Here is a 19,131-nt window from a genome sequence, read left to right as displayed (position 1 = left end):
ATTCCTTAAAAAAGAAAAGCAAGCTAATAATAGATACTCAATTGTTAGAAGTTTTTTTGAACAACAAAGCAAATAGGATGTATCTTAATCCATGTTATATTGACTTTTGAGGCTGTTCTTTGATTCATACATGCTGAGAGATCTCTTTGTGCCTGAAAGAGCAGACAATACTTCCCCTATCTGGCTTGCAGAGATGATCTTGACACTGCCAAGCAACCACACCAAACACTGACCTCTGTTAACATTCATGCTCTTGCTGTACTGTGCTAAATGCTACCTGTGGTGTCACATCTGCCCTGGGACGTGATCCAAAACTGCAGCACCCCGTGTCTCTATGGGCCCCACAGAATTAGCAGAAACAATCCCGAGAAACAGCCCGCTTGCCTATTTCTGCCCCTCCAACACACACTTTGACACAGTAGACAAGATACCACACACCACAGTGAAAATTGCCAGCATGAGACTGTTTGATTTTGCAGCCACAAAACAACTCTTTGTGTGGCTAAATTTATCATCACTCTCCGCCATGGTATTTATGTCGTTCTCTACAGTTCAATATCTCCTCTCTCCTTTTCTGTGTGTGTCTGTGCCTTTCTTTGTGAGTGCTTTTCCTTCCATTGAAGGTGCCGAGGTTACCAAGGCTCATCTGTGGCCTCTTTGTCTCTCACAGCAACGGCAAGGTTTATTAACATAAATTAGAATAGCTCACCGAGAGAGTACCTTGTCTCTGTGCGTTACCCACGGCAACCTCTTCTCCACCCTCAATCCACCTGAGCATGTGCATGTGTGTGTCTGTGCATGCATTTGTGTGTGACATAAAGAAAGAGGGGGAGTGTGAGTAAGAAAGAGAGAGTGCATACACCCCTCTGCATCTAAATGTGGAAGTACTCTGAAATGAGGAAGACACATCCACACCCATCTCTCTCCTGTCCTGATTAAAATAAATGGTGCTATCTGCACTGCATGACTCACTACACCATGGCATTACTATCAGTAATTGAAACATCCAATCACTACTGAGCCATCAGCCTCACTGCTCTTCCCCATCTGACTTCGTGGCACCTGATTGAACATCCTACTGTATGGGATGTAATACAAGATATGCCTTTGAGTTTATACAGAAAGAAGCTTAAGAGAGAAGCAAGAATACAAGGATGCAATCTGTGATTGTTTTTTTTCTTACTTTTCATGACATACTCTAAGTATCTGTGTGAAGTATATATTTAAAACTGCCGATTTGTGTGCACCACTCAGCATCCTGAGCTGATATCCAGCGAGAGTCGGCAGCCTCATTGATTGGTGTTGATTCCATCTGGGCAGCAAGCAGCGACTGACAGAGGATCTAAGCCGCTGCGAAAGGCAACCATTAATCTTGGTCCTGTTTAAGCAGCATGTATTAATTTGTGTCATTTTTACTAAGTCAGCCAGGGAAGAACGCTTGCCATTTTATGTGTGACTGTTCATCGAAGTCAGGGGGGTCCATTGTACAACCCCAGCATGCTGCCAACACACCACTTACATCTTAGTGGCAGGTTGCCAGATAACCCACCTCCATCAAAATGGCAAAAAAAAATCTCAATGCATGAGCTGCCTAAAAAAAAAAAAAAACATATATATATATATATATATATATATATATATATATACACACACACACATGTAAAAGAGCAAGTATTGTTGCTCTAGTCAAACAGTGAAAAGGGTCAGGGCTGTGTGCATGCAAGCACAGGGGTTAAACACCATGAAAAACCAAGAAACCAAAGAGTATAATTCAGAGGTGGAAGTGCACAGTCAAAGCCCTATGAACATATCAATAATAAGATCTGCAGGTGTTTCAACAGCAACAATATGAGGATATATGCTTTTGCCAGTCGTTGTGTGGGGCAATTCTGTGAGACTGTGCAAAATCCAATCAAATCCAAACAGCACCAATAAGAAAAACAATGGCAGAGGCAATTGCTTTGGCAATAATGTCACCGGAGCTGTTTTGTAGACACTAAAAGCTGCTCTAGAGACAAACATCTGATAAAAAAGAAACTCCACTCCGCCATAGAGCAAATTTCCTCTCTAAAGCAATTTTATATTCGATAAGTGGGAAGGCATTTTTAGCGTAACGGATGTGAATATGATCCCTGTCAGAAAACTAAGAACACAGCCATGTATAAAAGCTTAGTGTTTAAAATGGCCAATACTGCTTCATCAGATAACCAGACCCAAAAGTGCAGGAAACAAACTATATTGATGCAATGAATTAAAATCTCCCGTGATAGGTGCACAGATATATTTCTGATCATCTGTCTTTCTTGAAGTTTCCTTCAAGGTAAAATTTAAAAGACAAAATGCATGCAGAAAAAAAACCTTACCTGAAACATTAAACATTCACGAACATATACTTACATGCATGTATAGTAGCTAAATGAAAATTAAATGCCAGCAAAATGCTTTTATTTGGGTTAAACAGTAGAATATCTAACAAAGACTACACTTCACAACTTACCTATGCTTTCGCAAATATGCACTCTTGTCATATGTCGTTACACAGAATACGACCATACTACAGCCAGATCTGTTATCACGGCTAATTACTACTCCCACCTCAGATATACAGGGCTGTAATTAGCCCCTTAAAACATGATTAACATGTCTCAATTAAGCCAGTCAACATTTGCATAATATATTAGCTGTCCTAATTGCAAGTGAGTTTATATCAGAGGACAGGGAACATGAGAAACACTTGATGCTGCTTCTGAAGTGCATTTCTAATGTAGTGTATATATAGATATAAAAGAGGTATCTGTGAATAAAAAGGGACATTACAACTACCATTATATTATACAACTCTTTTTAAAGACAAAGATTATCTTACAGTGTGCGCATACCAGTGAAAATAACACATTGCATGTTTATTATGACTCACTCAGATAACCATTTCTGTTAAGAGGAGGAAGCGTTTCCTATAAACTCGCAAATCAAAACCTTCTTTCATCAGGAAAGTCCACATTCATTTTGAAGTTATTTATTTTATTTATTTGAAGTTATTTATGAGAGCACAAAAAAAGTCCTGTTCAGTCTTATTCCTGTGGAAACTAAAACAAGGATGTGGGGGGGGGGGGGGGGTGTTTAAACTGCTGCTTCGGCACTTCCATGCCGGGGACAGATATACAGTCTTCCAGCTAGTGCGGGGAAACCAAGGACATAGCCATTAGTTTCAGGACAGCACCACATTGGAGACTAATGCCTCCATCTGTCACTGGAGATGAGAAGAGAGTAACAAAGAGAGGCAACACTAACCCCTGAACTCATCATGGACAGCCATGTCAATTAAATACTGAAAAACAGCAGCACTGGGAGCCATAGTGACCAGTTTATCCACTGCTGCATGGGAACTCCACGAGTAACTCCATCATCATTTAATGTTGATGTTACAGGAAATGCTAGCAGTTCAACATTATCACTATACACCTGCAGGTCCATTTAAAGCTTTCAAAGACAATCATCAGATTAATTGATCAGTTAGTCATCAGATACTTCATCATGTTTAATGCTTCTTAGTTCATCTTGGAATCAGTTAATCATTTGGCTCTTTTTTAAAACAAAAATTTGCATTTTTTTTATCCTAAAATGAGATAACTTGCTGGTTATCTTCTACTTACTTCTGCTAAACATGTCTCTTTTGCAATTTCTTTTTCAATTTTCAATCAAACACGAAGGTTAGGTTACTAACAAGTAACAGGAAAAACTGTGAAAGCAGAAGATTTTCCCCTGTGTTTGTAACTCCTGCCAGGAACCCTCAACTTACCATATGAACATCACTGTAAATATCTCAAACATGTTGTCTAATTAGCAGCTCACGCTTGAGGACCGGGGCTGTAGTTAGCAGGATGGACTTATTCAGCAGGTCTCCTGCTTTGATAAGTTCAAGCGGTGTAATGCATTATCCGTCTGATCACATTAGTCATGCAGGAGCTCTCCATCTGACCCGAGTCTGCATGGAAGTAATGTGAGGCTGCTGACACAGAGTGGCCTGATGAAACAGTCACAGGCCCGCAGATAGAGAGACACAGGGAGAGAAAGGGTGGTGGTGGTGGTGGGGGGTTAGCAGGCCTGAAATCTGACACCCAGAAATACTGACTTGGTGTCTGGCTTCTCTTATTTAGTCAACCTGTACGTGCCAGCTTCCTTTGCCGTAATGGTTCCACACAAACAAAGACACTCTCCAGTTCTGTTCACAGGATGTAAAGCAAGCACAGGAAAACAACTTCTAAGTGCTCTCCGGAACTGTAGTAACAATGATGATAGTTTGAAAAAAACTTAAGAGAGAGGGAGACGGGGCAAGCGTCTCTGTGAAATACAACCTCGGCTGCCAAAAGGAACGTCTCTAAGTGGTAACACGAGACCTCGCCGTTGGTTTTCCATATGCCAGAGTGTGAACCTGAGCTTGTTTAAACTTGCTAAATACTCCCAACGCAATGACATGGGAATGACCCCGGCACAAATAAACTGGGAGTGGGGTGGTGTGGGGTCATCAGTTAAGGCCTGCTCTGTCCACTATTGGCATGCGCTCCCGCCTTGTTTGTCAGCTGCCTGCCAATGGACACCTCACTGCGGCAATGACCCATATTGCTGCTGTCAACACTCACACCACGGATATACCATGCAGGAGAGGTGCACACAGCTCACACGTGAATAACTACATGCGGCAAACAATAACTGATGTAGAGGAATGCTTCGTGTCTTTACTAAAAGGTCGAGGAGCTTCAAATCTGAGCTGCTGTACTCATCTCCTACTGCTCGCACCTCCTCTCAAAGACACTCTGGCTGCAACAATGTAAAAAGCAAGGAGAAGCTGACTCTTTATAAAGAATATAAAAAAGTCCTGACAAATTACAGGCTGTACTCCACTCGCATACACTGCACTCAGCACATTTGGCTGTAAATGCCATGGTGAAGGTTTGAGTCATTTTCTCTGTCACTGCAGTGAAAGGATTTTCAGTTTCGTCTGCACAAACCCTCCTATGTGCAAAGATGAGCTGCAGCTCAGCTCTTTAAATGTAGACAGGAGAGACTTTTCCTTTTTTTATTTAGGAGAGGGGTGTTTAAGTTATTCATACTTTTTAAATGCTTTTCTGATATTTAGAAATTGCTTTTTGAGGTTTGGAAAATGTTTTTCAGCTAGTGCAAAAAAGAAATAAAAGAGCACAAATAATTAGTCCAATACGTGAGAAAAGAGAAAATACAAGCTGTGGTGAAACATGTCCATTTCCAAACTTGGTACTAAACAGAGGGGAGGACAATTTGCAGTCTGAGGGGAGCCTCTCACTCGTCAGAAGCTCTGTGCAATTCTGGTTGCCAAGAACGGTGGGAAGAGAGGAGAGGCAGGGGGGAAAAGCCAGGAAAAGGTCCAAGTCACTTTGTTCTTCTTTTTGGAAACGAACTCTGGTTGAACCCAGGGAGACGCCAGACAGTTTACAAAGAACCAGGCATTACTCTTTCACTTTTTTAAGCCTTGCAATTTAGAAACAGGGCCCCAACCTCCTCTTGCTTCCTCCACATGGGCTGTACTCTTTGTAAATCTGATGGAAATCTCAAGTGTCTACATGTTCCTTCTCCTGTTTTTGGAGAGACCTGCGCCAAATACTGACTCATGCAAGTGAAATGTCAGTGGAGAACACTTCATGTTATATTAATGAAAATGGTATTGCCTCTATTCAGCTCGGTCTCTGTGTTTATTCTCAGCCATCTCACATGGCTGCGACGCGACAACCCAGCAGACAAAGTGACAAGGCTCCCTCAATAACCTCGCAGACAGCTTCAAAGTTGTGTTCCCAGATAAGGCCATATTGGATATTTTGTTTTTATTTCCTCTCTTGAAAAGCAGTGCTCTGCCACATCCCTCAGAGAATATCCGCAGGCTTTCATCATGTGAGCCGCTCTTCTTTTAATCTGCTGTTAAGTGCGAGTAATAATTCACACATTCCTTTTCATGACTTTGACCCTCGTTGTGAACATAAACAGAAAATCCCTCTGACCCTCCTTTGAATGTAAAACAGCTCACTTAGCACACACCATCAAACAGACAGGGAAGGGTGAGAAACCCAAATGAAAATCCTGCTGTCCAATTACAGAAAGCTGGAAATATGTGATAAATCCATCGACAGTAGCTTGGTTTTAGACTTTCATCTCCTCTACTTTGTACATATAAATCTACATTTCCATGCTGCAATTTGTTAAAGGAAGGTGTCAAATGCTAGATTAACAAAGACGATGCTATTAAAAAATATGGCATTCTCAAAAGTGTGGATGCTTACCTGTTTTCTCCTTTATCTCACACAAGACGTTGAAGAGAGCAGGTTTCATTCTGTGGCAGTTGAGTGCATGTTTCCTAAAAGGGGACAGGACACCACTTTCCAAATCAATATTCACACAAGTGGAAACAGAACAAAAAGCTACTCAGAGGATTGGATCTGACTAAAATGTTTCTAATGTAACACACTAAAGTGAAAATAGAAAAAAATAATAATAATCAGGAGAGAACATATTCTAATATACTATTAATAATGTTTAAAGTTATTCTTATTATATTAAAAAAGAATTAGATATTCTAACTTTATTTGTAAAACCATATTTTTTATTTATCTTACTAAATGATATGCAACAAAACCCATCCAGTTACACCACTGCTTTTTTTTAAGCAAATAATATTTCATTAATCATAATAATGCTATGAGTGTAAACTATAGGACAGGATCTGTATCATATTATTATCGCATAGGATTACGATGTAAGCTCCTTTGTAAAAAGGAAAAAGAGTGTGAGTGTAACAGAGGTGCCAACAGCTCCAGCTAAAATAGGGCTTTTCATAATCTGCAATAATTGCTCATTAATTAAAAAATCGGATAAAAATATTCACACAAAAGTTGTTTCAGATAATCAAATCTGAACAATGACAAGTTTTTAAGGTCTTTTGTAAGCTCTTTCGCGCAGTCACGGCACTTCAGTGGGCGTTATTGCTTTCATTTATAGGCAGCCTTGATACAAACCAGTATGTTATAATCTCTCCTTTATACTCAATATTTCCTCTTAAATATCACAACTGTTTATATTTAGTCTCACCTCGCCTGTGCTTCGTCTAAGCTTTGGTCTGTGATGGTCATTATTTGCTGTAATATGTCTCCGATGTCCTGCTTTCTTCCCTCTCCGTCCGTCCCTGCCGTGCCATCCTGCATATGCTGCGCCAGGCCGGGGTGTCCGGCCATGCCTACCCCGTGGGAGTGCATCAACCGAGGCTGGTCGTCCATCCTTGACCACGGTCCCTGCTGCCTCCCCTCCAACTTTTAAATTATTATATCAATAGAAGGGAGAAAAGAAGACAAAATATCCTCAGAAATTCCTCTGGATTCCTCGCGTCTCTCTCAGCTCCGACACTCCTCTTTTTTTCCTTGGTAAGCTTTTCTGGATTTGGGAGGAGGGAGACTGACAAACCCTCTATCTGCACTCTCTCTCGGTCTCTCTCCCAGCTGGTTGAGGTGAAATCTGATCTGAATCGCTGCTTTTGGCTTTGGCCACTCCTGCACCGCTACTGTAGGGAAGAAGAAAAACAGGATTGAACATTAAAGCCTCTTAATCTGATTAAAAGTGGAGCGCGTTAGGCTCCTCTTATGAAACCTTCTATATTCGAGAGCTTAATGCGCCAAAACGTACTAAAGAGTCAACTTGCCTGTGAAGGATTTGCACAAAGTAGCCACCAACAGTTATTGTTTCGCTTATGTCTGGTAACTGACTCATAATCAGAGTATGGATGGAAAAGCCTCCGCCCCTCGAGCCACGATTGGAGAAGAAAGAGCGCGCAAGTCCCACCTCGGTCCTCTGAAAACGTCAATCATCCTCCTGGGCAAGGTGGGACACTGTAATAAACATTAAGAGATGTGACCGGACCGGGCGGCAATGCAGTGATGGATAGAGACTGAATATGTAGCCTAATAAATAACTGTGAGTGGCACTGGAGCTCTGACCCAACAGGACAGCATGTTGGTGCTTGGAAAAGACACTCTGTCACCCAGACTATATATTTTCCTTCTGAATATTTACATCCGTGTAATCAGTCAAAGGAATAATAAATCAAGATGAATTTATTGAAACATGCTGCAGTTTGTGGAAAGCATTTCACAAACCTTGAGTTGTGAGAAAGGCCCATAGTAGTTCTTACAAATAGTTATCCAAGCAAGCAGCTTTTGTGACTTTTCACTGATGAGGTGAAATAAAATCAAACTAAACTTAAGTTTCATTTGCTTATTAATAGGAAGGCTTTCCTTTGTTTATGCATCCAAGTCTATTTACAGGTGTTGGGTGTAATGGGAGTATCAGAGAAAATGTTTTAGCTGACACACAGCTGGGTGTGAGGTTAGCACAGTTTTCCCTCTCTGTCCAAAGCTAAGTGCTGCAAAATATATTGGCTGCTGTATAATATACTCAAATCTTTGCTGGCAGCTACTTTTCTATGCAACTGTCAAACATATTTCAAGAAAAGATTTGTTTTAAAAATATTGCAAAACAAAATGCGAGTCTGCTGCATTTTTGTCAACTGTTTTGGAGCAAATAAACCAGGCTGCTGTTTCTTCAGAAAAGTGGCACAATGTGCTATACTTCATGTAAAGAAAAAATAGTGGGATTAACCTTAAACAAAAACAAACATAACCATTCACCTTGTCCTTACATGTAAGATAAGTGAATGACAGGTTTTTTTTTTTTTTAATTGGGCATGTGGTAAATAATCTTTAAAGTTAATGAAAGTTGGTGAGTATAGAAAAAAACTGATTGATTTTTCTTTAAAAGGAAATGGGGTGAAATAGCTTGATGGCTATGAAACTTCAACTGAAGGATAACATGATCAAGCTGCAAAAGCTAAACTGAGTTTAAAAAGACTAACCCAAACTACAGCCCTTCAAACATGGCTCAATAACCTCTTTTTTTTAGTATTGAGGAATTGACAGATAGTGTTACGGCTGCTTCAAAGGTTAAGGTGTCAGTTATCTTTCTGTCCTTTGTTTGCAAACAAATCTTTCTCTATTTTACCATATTAAATCTGAACACATTTAAGCAGGTCACAGGTAACCTGATTTCAACTTTTTACTGCATCTAGCACCAAAACATACTTACTACCTTAATCCCAAATACTCAGCAGCATTGTGGGTAATGTATGCCTGAGCGAGAGACTAATGTACACTTTTTTCTTGTATTAAATGCCAATCTGTGCAGCAGGAGAGTGATGCTAAATGCTTAAAAAGCAGAATATTTTAAATGACTTAAGCAAAGATGTCAACATTTGACAGCTTCCACTTACTTAAAGGTAAATATGTCCAGATTTTAAAACTATTTCAGGTGTTTGTCAATAAGCTAATGGCATTTACCTTTGTGGGATTTGTTTGTTTGTTTTTTTTTTTCTAAGTGCATTTTTCACACTTAATGATGAGAAATTCATTGGTTGAGTAATCAACAAACAAATTAATAGTGAGTGGCAGTGCTAACTGCAAAAATAATTTAATCCTGTGTCATTAACACTAAAAATCTAAGTCAAAAAATGAACACAGAGCTGTTCTGTGCCTCAGAGGCTGGTCTGTGCCTTTTTACGCTGGTCGGACAGAAATCGATCAGTCAGTTTTCTCATTACGTGCTGAATAGGGAGGTAGGCTAGTAATTGTCACAAGGGGCAGGGTGAGGTTGAGGGTAGTGGAAGAGATAATGTCTGACACTCAGGAGTTGCAAGACTGCACAGCAGAGCCCCGAAATGGAAGTCTGCAGTTCAACAGCCATTCTGCTTTATCTTATTCCTGCTTAGCAGGGTCATAATGTGAGAGGGAATCATTTTTGTCCTGTATATCTGATAAAGGTGATGGTGCTTCAGCTATAAACGTGGATACTTCAAAGTGAGCACGCCTTCATAAAAAAGTGATAAAGCCCTCATATTTTTACCCCCCCCCCCCCCCCCCCCCCCAAAAAAAAACAAAAACAAAACAAAAAACAAAAATACAAATCTCATTTTTGTGTTGGCTCATAAGCACTGTAAACATCTTCCACATCTTCCCCGAAAGACTTCTTAGTCCTGATTTAAAAATCAAAGTAGCATTGACTAGAGTGAAATATGATATAAAAAGCTCATTGTTTTCACTTTAAATTCAAATTTATTCCACTGTAAGCCAATAAACAGAAATGACCTTACTGCTTGGATTTTGTTGGGAAAGTTAACTCTGAAAAGAATAAATAAGAACTTGTTTATAACTCTGATTGCTGGTATTTCACATGAAGCTGTATTTGCAGCATTAATGACCAAGAGAGGGGAAAAAAATCTTCATACATTACAGCTTTTGCCTCCATTAAAACCAAATGTGTTGCTGCAGCATGATATTCTGATAAAAAGTAGGATTTGATTATAATTGCAAATGAATTTTGATGTGAAAATATTCCTATAAATAGTACATGTTTTTTCCCCAGAAGTTGCAGAGTTGTTTTTCTGAGAATAAAAATGTAAATGTGGATGTGCATGTGGGTATTTCCAACAGAATTGTTAACTAGTTGAAATAGTTGAGTTGTGTTGTGTTTACCTTCATCCCATGAGACTGCTTTGATAAACAGAGGAAAACTAAATGTAATAAGAATTAGACCATATTTGTGACTGGAAACACCATAAATAAAGAGACATATCGAGCCATCTATGATGCTGTCATTGTTGTACACTAAAATTAAATATAAATGTACTGAGTCTTTGAAAACACAGGCTAAAGCTTATTTAGTTTGTCTTTCCAACAGGATGTTAATGTATGACAAACTCTAAAGGATAGATTGTGACTTATTCAGTGAACAAAGCCTTATTTCTATGTCAAACAAACCAGGACATTTTTAGCTAAATTAAACACTCCACAGTCCATATTCTTAGCTCTGGAGCAGGGTCAAATAGCTCCTCCCAGAGAGAGCTGCAGGTCAGAGCAGGGTAAGTTATGTATGAGGAAGGAAGAGGCCGAAGGAGAAATCCGCCACTGCCTGGCACATCTCCCCAGGAAGTAACCTTGATGAAAAATTCAGTTGTTTGCAGCTCCTGGCGTCCCTCAGGCATGAATAAAGTGAGGCTGGGACAGAGAGAAAAGACCTGGGATCAGCTTGAAACTACTCACCGACTCACTGCTGAGGTGCACACACACCGGCTAGCATTAGGAGATAGGCACGAATTAAACTTTAATCACGCCTCAAATAGATTAAGCGACATGAGCCGAGTCAGCATTTCCAAGCCCTCGCTCTGCTGCAGTTGACCATCCTCCTCTGAACCTCAGTTAAATTAAATGCCCACCCAGTTTCAGTTTCTTAGTGTCTCAGATTAACTTTTAAGCAAATGAAATCCTCAAAACAACCAGGAGTTGAAAACATAGCGTGCACAGCTGCTGGAATTCTATATATACAATAAAGCATCATATTAAATTACTTCTCCAGCAGCATAGCAGTGCACTCCAGGTAATCTTTTGGAAATACATTGCCTGGCCAAAAAAAAAAAAAAAAAAAAAAAGTCACCATCAAATAAAAGGTCACACTCTAATATTTTGTTGGGCCGCCTTTAGCTTTGATTACGGCAGCATTTGCTGTGGCATTGATATAATAAGCTCCTGCAATGTCACATTTATTTCCATCCAGTGTTGGATTAATTTTTCACCAAGATCTTGTACTGATGAAGATGGGAGTCTGACCACTGGGTAAAGCCTTCTCAAGCACATCCCAAAGATTGTCAAAAGGTTCAGTTCTGGACTCTGTGGTGGCCAGTCCATGTGTGAAATGATGTCTAATACTCCTTGAACCACTCTTTTACAAATTTAGCCACAAGAATCCTCACATCGTCATCTTGGAACAATGTCTGTGCCATGTTTCCTTTTTTCTGTTTTTTGGAAGAACAACTTGTCCCTTCAGTCATTGCCTATGACATAAGTTTAAATTAGTCCTGGCATTTTCCTGGTATAACTCAGAATTCATTGTTCCAATGATGGCAAGCCACCCCTTCCCAAGATTAAACAAAACATGCCACATAATTTTATACATGAGATATGAGATAAGGTTCTCATGCTGGGAAGTAACATTTTTTTCTCCAAATATTATACTTCTTTTCATTTCATATGTGATCTTACTGCAGACAAGTATAAATTTTGAAGAGTAGTGGCTTTCTTGTAGCAGCCCTACCTTCAGTACATACCACTGTTGTTTGATGTTCTACAGGTGGTGGACTAATGAACTAATCAATGTTAGCAAATGTGAGAGACTTCTCGTTGCTTAGAGGTAACAATCTGTCTTTTCGTTATGACCTCATGGACTACTATAGACCTCACTATATATGTTCCTGTTAGTGCATAAAATGATGCCTCACATATCCTGCATCTGTAGAACATCGACTATGTCTACTACAACTTGTCACTACAACTGGTTACAATAAATACTGTTACTGTCTTAACATCAACCAAACATCTAACTTCACTCCATTTATTGCATAAACCCTGTGAAATTAAAATGTCATGAACGCTGAGTTCTCTAGTGTGCGCACTTGTGGAGACCTCCATTTTTAAGTTCTAGGCTGATACCAATACTGATGTTAAAAATATTCATTTGGGAGATAGCTAATAGTTAACTTCTGTTGATTTAATTTATTTATTTTTCCTTTATTGCCAATAAAACAACAAAATAGGTTGTGCCCAACAAAATTCTTTCATGACACATTAAATGTAAATTAATCTGGTTGGTTTCAGGGCAAAGTCAATATGATGCAACCACGACACACCAGATAAACATCAGCCTTGGTCACTTCAAGTTATCTTATAAGTCGATTGCAGTCAATAAGATAAATATTGCGTGATACCAGTGATAGGTCAATCAATTTGTACATCATTTCAAAAAGCAAGAATATTCGGAGTCTTTCTGTAACCACTCAAACACTGTTTGAGAGGCCTTTCATTTCCATTGGATTGGTGGAGTCCATACACTTTTGTTACCTTTTTCAGCCTGAAGAGCTTCAACTAAACTTATTTAGAAGTTTTCAGCAATCTTGTTACACTTACAGAAGGTAATGGTGATCAGAGAACAACTTACAACCTTCCGTCATTGTACTTTTTTATACACATTTAAAATAACTGCTTCTTAAGCTGTACAAACATTTAAGACACATTACCTAATTTTTTACCTGAAAACTTTGCGTTCTGGACTCCTTTGTTGGCACAGTGACATCTGTTATGTGCATTTTTGGACCTGTCGCTGCCCAGGAGACTCCTGAGACTTCTTCCTGAACGTCACATGACGAGTTTACAGGCACAGGTAGGGTGCAAGATGGATGCTGAATAATCCGTCAGTAGGGGGCGCATCACTGAGAAACCCTGCAAAGGTTCTGTAGCGTGTCTTTAACATTTAGTGATAACATATTGTATATTAATTTCCTTAATAAATTTATGACAATGTGTACATTTTGTGTTCTTATTGGTTTAATTGAGTTCTAGATGATATTTATTGTATGCACAAAGGTTGACAAACTTTTATTGATCTTTTTGGTGTGGAGGAGGCGGATGTATTTGAGCAGCTAAGGTTGGGTCAGAGTGAAGGATGACTGATATGAAGGGGCTGACCTGTCACATTGCATTTGACTTACTATCCTTGGAACAGGATAAAAGGGGAGCCAAATGTCAAGTGATACAAGTGACGCATCCTCAAACACACAGAGAGGGATGTGGAGATGAATGGTTTATAATAAACCGAAAGCCCAGCAGCCATTCTGTGCATGGCATGTAAAAACAGTAAGCTTATCATTTTCATGAAAATAAAAGTCACCGGTGGCGCTCACTGCGTGTGTCAGCTAAAAGATTTCCATGAGTGTCTCTGCTCTTGCTGTAGGGCCCCTGTAAGCCCTTGGACCTCTTGGCAAAGCGTGGGTTGTGCCTGGTGGGGGGAGATGTGACGGATGCCGGAGCCTCAGAGCCTGCTAGCTGTTCTGTGAATTTTCCCAGACTCATTTGCATTCATAAAGAGCCTACTGCTTGTCACAGAGTGTTTTCTCTTTTAGACTGCCTCCAAAAATCCCGTGCGACTCTTGGTGGGAGTGCGCCGGGAAAATCCGACTGTCAAAGACGACAAGACGAATGAATCCCCGTGTCAAATGCGTGTGGCTTCAACGATGACAGATGGAGGAGAGCTGTCCCTCTGTCGATCGGCAGGCTTCATTTTAGAATAAATAAATCTGAATTTCGCCCCCGCCCATAATTACAAGTGTTGCTTTATTTGACAGCTCTCTGTGTTCGTTGATGGGAGTATGTCTGTTGATGTGTTTGTGTGTGTTTGGTGGGTTGTGGCACTGACCAGGTGACAGCTTGATTAAATTCAATGGGGGCGTGACTGCAATGTATTGCAATGGTTTTCATTAGTGACACTTCATTCCTGCTTCTTAATCAGACACATATGAACACCAGAAACAACAGGTAAATGTAAACATACAATAAATGGGGACAGTTATAACTAGTTCCCTATCTTTATCGGTTCTGTTGAAGAGTTCTTGCAAAATGCTGCATCCTTCCAATCAGTGGAGGAGGTGTGCTACCCTTAACTCTCCAATGAGAAAAGTAAGAGTTTCATCAAACGCATGTATAACTTTACATAACCTTATAAACATTTAGTAAAACAGGACTCACATGCTCTAGTTTCAGAATTTAATGAACATTTACAGTTGGCTCTGAATTATGTGTTGTCATACTGGGCTGGATTGCTGGTCTTCTGCTTCGCTCAAACTGCAAACAGTTGAGGAATGTGCGTGGTCAGCAGCAGACCACACTGCATTTATGTTCATCAAGTCATCAGTTGAATACCTGGTTTATATGAAAGACCAGGAGTCAAATTAAATAAGCCAAGCACAGACACACCAAGCATATACTTGTCAGGATTTTGCAATACATATATGTACTGGAAGGTTAACTGTTGTCGATACTCAACATAGTTAACCTTGCTAACAAACCAGCGTTCACGACAGAGAAAGCAACTTCAAAGCATTTTGCAGCAGAACTCTAGCAGCTAGCTCAAAAGCCTAGCACTGTGAAATTTTGGTCATCCCAGATAAAAGAGCACCATCATGGAAGAATTCTAGGATACTTTTTATGGTGGTTAGAAACAGTATTATTATTGCACAGAAGCTGATAGAAGCCTAGTATGGACTTGTGTATTGATCATTGACAAACAAAAGAAAAACAGAAAACTAAGCAGGATAGACAAAAGCCAAACAAGCTCAAAATAACTTGTGGAGCTCAATTCATAAATACAAATCTGCTTCAGTGATGGCTGCAGAAACTTTTCTGTAACAAGCATGTTCCAGTTCATACAATGCCCATGTAAAGAACCACACTGCAAGAAAGAAAGAAATAAAAAAGAGGGAATTACAACTGCTACATGATTAGCAAAACAGTGAAGACAACAATTCACATAGAACACAAACCAGTTACTTTCAGTCATTCAGCTCATCTGACACTTATGTGATGCTTGGAATCCAGGTTCCTTTGTACAGTCTGATATAATTCAGCAGGTACAAATCAGATCTGATGTCGTCGCCAAAATTATCAGATCACTGTTGTTGAGAGAACTTATATGATGGCTAAAATCACATAATGTAGCTCCCCTCAGGCATACATGTAAGTCCTGCATTAATGGTGCCCATAATTTAGAAGGTCTACATTTAGATTAAAACCAAACCCTTACATGGCATTTTGTTCTGTAGCACCCAGTTTCAGTGTTTACTGAGTCAAGTATATGGTCTATATTGTTCATAATTGAGATGAAGTCCAACTAAAACCTATCTTTTAGCTCTTGAGTGTACAATGATTAGTCTGGTTTTACTATTTCTAAGTAGGGGGTCTTTTCAGCATGTGACCACATCCAGTGAACAAAGATGAGAAAATTTACCAGTTTCAATTTTATAGAGACTAACATGCAGGCAATGCCTGGACCAGCTGCAAGAACACAGAACAGAGAAACAAGGGGTGTGCAGTTACAGCACACACAGGAGTCTCTTCTTTCCTTCTCTGGTAAAGATCCATAGATTCCAGTATACCATTATAAAGAACACAGTTGCACATTGTTTACTATTAGGTTCAATAGACTTGAAATATTGTGAGTTTAACGTTTGATTTTTGTACACACACACACACACACACACACACACACACACACACACACACACACATATATATATATATATATATATATATATATAATATGACGTTAATTTGACCTGCAAGCTAGTCTGAGTAACAGACAACAATATCAAAAAGATTAGCTGATTAACATATTTCAATTTGCTGTTTAAGAATATTACCATTTAAAACAAATTACTAATTTAAATAAACAGTAAAAGAAAATAAATCTCAAATAAATATTACTGTTTTAATTTTTCTATTGGATGGATATTATTCATTTCTACAAAGAGCAGCCGAAACACTCAGCCAAAAAACTGCTGTTACTGAAAGAAACCTTGTTTTCACATTTTTTTCTATGAAAATCACACAAAAAAAACCTTTTGAAGGGCTTATTGTTTTTTCCGCAAAACACCAGAAAACAACAGAGTAAGTTGAATGTGAGCTACACAGATTCCCTAAACCTCAAAGAACACGGTGCAAGTGGAGGATGATAATAAAGGAGAACATCTGGTGAGTCGAGCACAGTGCCAGGACAAGACAAAGCCATGTGTCTGGCAAACGCATACCTACACACATACCTCAACACAAATGCACACACAGCCAAACATTCATTCATGCATGCACGCTCAAAACCGCCTGCCCCCAAACTTGCAAATAAGCAAAAAAAAAAAAAAAAAAAAAAAAAAAATCCCTCCCCTACACACAAACTTACACACACACACATCCATGCATATAACAGTCATTGTGCCTGCACTCATGCTCAGCAGGGTGCAGGGGGAGCAAAAGAAAAAGGAAAAACCAGAAGTAGGATGTGATTGGAGAATCCAATGTTCAAACAAGACTAATCTGCATACTCAGAAGCTTAGAAGTGAATATGCATGAGAGAATAAAATGATATGCCTTCAAGCAGACCACCCGCTCTCTTTGGATTACTGTACCCACCTCCAAGCCTTTTATCCTCCTCTTGGCATGCAATCAAGCTGCTTTAGTGTGCACTTGCTGATGGTTTCACACAACAAATTGGACTTATAGGATGATAACCTGTTGAAAGGGAAAAAACAAATACTGTCACCAAACCAAGAAGGGTTATTTTTGCTTAAAAGTTTTGCCAAATATTTGTAAAAAAAAATGATCCAAGAATATGTTTGTTTTTTTATTTTCACATTTTTATTTAAGTTTTATTCTGTGAACTGTAAAAATATTTAACAACTGGAGACAGAGAAGCAAGTGGAAATGAATATTTGGAACAACTGCACAGTATTAGACACAGAGCTCTGATGGCCCATCAAATATTGAAGAAATGTCTGGTGGAACGATGAATTCACATTTCAGACAGACTTCCTCTAAGACTGTCCTCACCAATGAATGAATATTTTATTTAGGAAAATAGAGTGGCCCTGAAAGAAACCATTACCAAACCCTAATATCAAGGAAAAAACATTCTCCACATTTAGATGAAAGTTGGGGTGAAATGACAAGAGCCGTCCATGCATAACACAATCTGATGAGGTAATGTATTGGCATCACATTAGCATGTCTGTATTTGAGTGTGTGTCTATGCGAATGTGTAGATTTTCCCAGATGACTAAAATGAGAAACTGAAAAACTCAAAGCATGCAGAATTTCAATTCATCGTCTTGCTCGTTTGGCGAGAAGGAACAAAAGTCAGAGATGTTTAAAACGCAACTCACAAGTACTCTGGACATTTACATGCACAACAGCAATCTGATGCTTTCATGCACTAATCTAATTTTAGGCAATAAAGGTAGGTAGTCATTTCCTTTTTCCTTTGCCAAGCTAAGAGCCGAGACAGAGGCGTGCAATCAGCATAGTTTTTCTGTCTGTTAGCTGACAAGAAAAGACAAACTACTGTGGTGGAGAGTCTGGCAGGAAAGCAAGAACCCCTTAAATTTGTAGTGGTTTTTTTTTGCAGCCCATTCAGTTTCTAATACATGCTTGGAAGGGAATTTGGTTGCCAGAAATACATATGTTAAGGGATGTGATGAGACGACTGGTGGTGATAATCCACAGACTGATGTGAGTTAAGTCCCATCCAATCCAAAATCTTCTATAAAGTTCTATCATTTTTCAGCATTGCTGCTGCTTGCAGTTGTTTAGGTTTAGTTAAACTACACAGTTTAAAACATTTTTTTAGCTTGGCAGCTGAGTAGAAAAGAAAGTCAAGGATGCAAACCTTCAAACCTTGGGTCTTATATGTTGCCCACCTCAACATGTTCACTGTTCAAGAACAACATCCCCTTGGCAATGATCCTCTCAGACTGTAGCCTCCCCCTGCAGGATACTCAGGAATGGTGGGAAAAACAAAACAAAGAATCCAAGATGTTGCCCTAACCTACAAACTACCCAGTTCTCAATCTGATCAAGCATTTGTGGGATAAACCAAAGCAAACCTCAAGCCATGCACCCTGTAGCTTTCTCAATCCAATAGTCTGACACCAGAAAACACAGAAGACCTTCAAAGGTCCCACACCCTAACTGCTTTGAGCATTTTTGACAACTTAAGGGGACCAATACAGTATTAAGTTTACAGTCTTGGAACACATTTACACTATGTGCACAAAATAAACCAGATGGATCATCCATCAGAAAACAAATTTAAATTTCTTGGCAGAAAACGTGAGACAAAGAGAGGCTTAGAGCCAGAGACAGAGATGTTTGTGGTGTGGAAATAGTTAAAGCCATAAAGACGTAACGTATCTCAGCCCTGACCCCGTGCCCTCCCAGGTATCCCCCTGCGCAGAATTCTTATTCCCTACCAAACTGACAAAGTGTTTTTAATCTTTTCTTTCCCTCTCTCTTGGAGATTGGGGAAACAAAAATCAATAGCTCCTGGCAGGTGATCTAGCAGGCCGGTGAATTACAGGGTGTATGCTGCAACCAGAGCGCTGCATCACAGGGACCTTGGAATGAGAGACCTTGGGAG

At 39.5% G+C, this 19,131-nt stretch overlaps 1 protein-coding gene across 4 annotated transcripts in view; it reads right to left on the bottom strand.

Moving 5' to 3' along the window:
• The window catches only part of pbx1a (pre-B-cell leukemia homeobox 1a), a 49,594-nt gene extending 41,724 nt beyond the window's left edge, over nucleotides 1–7,870 (bottom strand). Inside the window, exons 1-3 of one of the 4 annotated variants that reach the window (XR_006011345.1) lie at nucleotides 7,702–7,861; nucleotides 7,114–7,579; nucleotides 6,309–6,382 (exon numbers count right to left, since the gene is read on the bottom strand). Coding sequence is in view for 3 of the 4 variants with exons in the window: in XM_041993333.1 (XP_041849267.1) it covers nucleotides 6,309–6,382; nucleotides 7,114–7,298 (259 nt within the window). In the remaining variant the exon portion in view is untranslated. Of the gene's footprint in view, nucleotides 1–6,308; nucleotides 6,383–7,113; nucleotides 7,580–7,701 lie in introns of all 4 variants that reach the window. The other 3 variants (XM_041993333.1, XM_041993334.1, XM_041993335.1) reach the window with 3 other exon arrangements.
• Nucleotides 7,871–19,131: the final 11,261 nt, after the last annotated feature.

This window comes from Melanotaenia boesemani, chromosome 8 (genome assembly GCF_017639745.1).
Source record: "Melanotaenia boesemani isolate fMelBoe1 chromosome 8, fMelBoe1.pri, whole genome shotgun sequence".
Lineage (NCBI taxonomy): Eukaryota > Metazoa > Chordata > Actinopteri > Atheriniformes > Melanotaeniidae > Melanotaenia > Melanotaenia boesemani.
The sequence above is the reverse complement of the archived record's forward strand: the minus strand, read 5'-3'. Positions and strand labels throughout refer to the sequence as shown.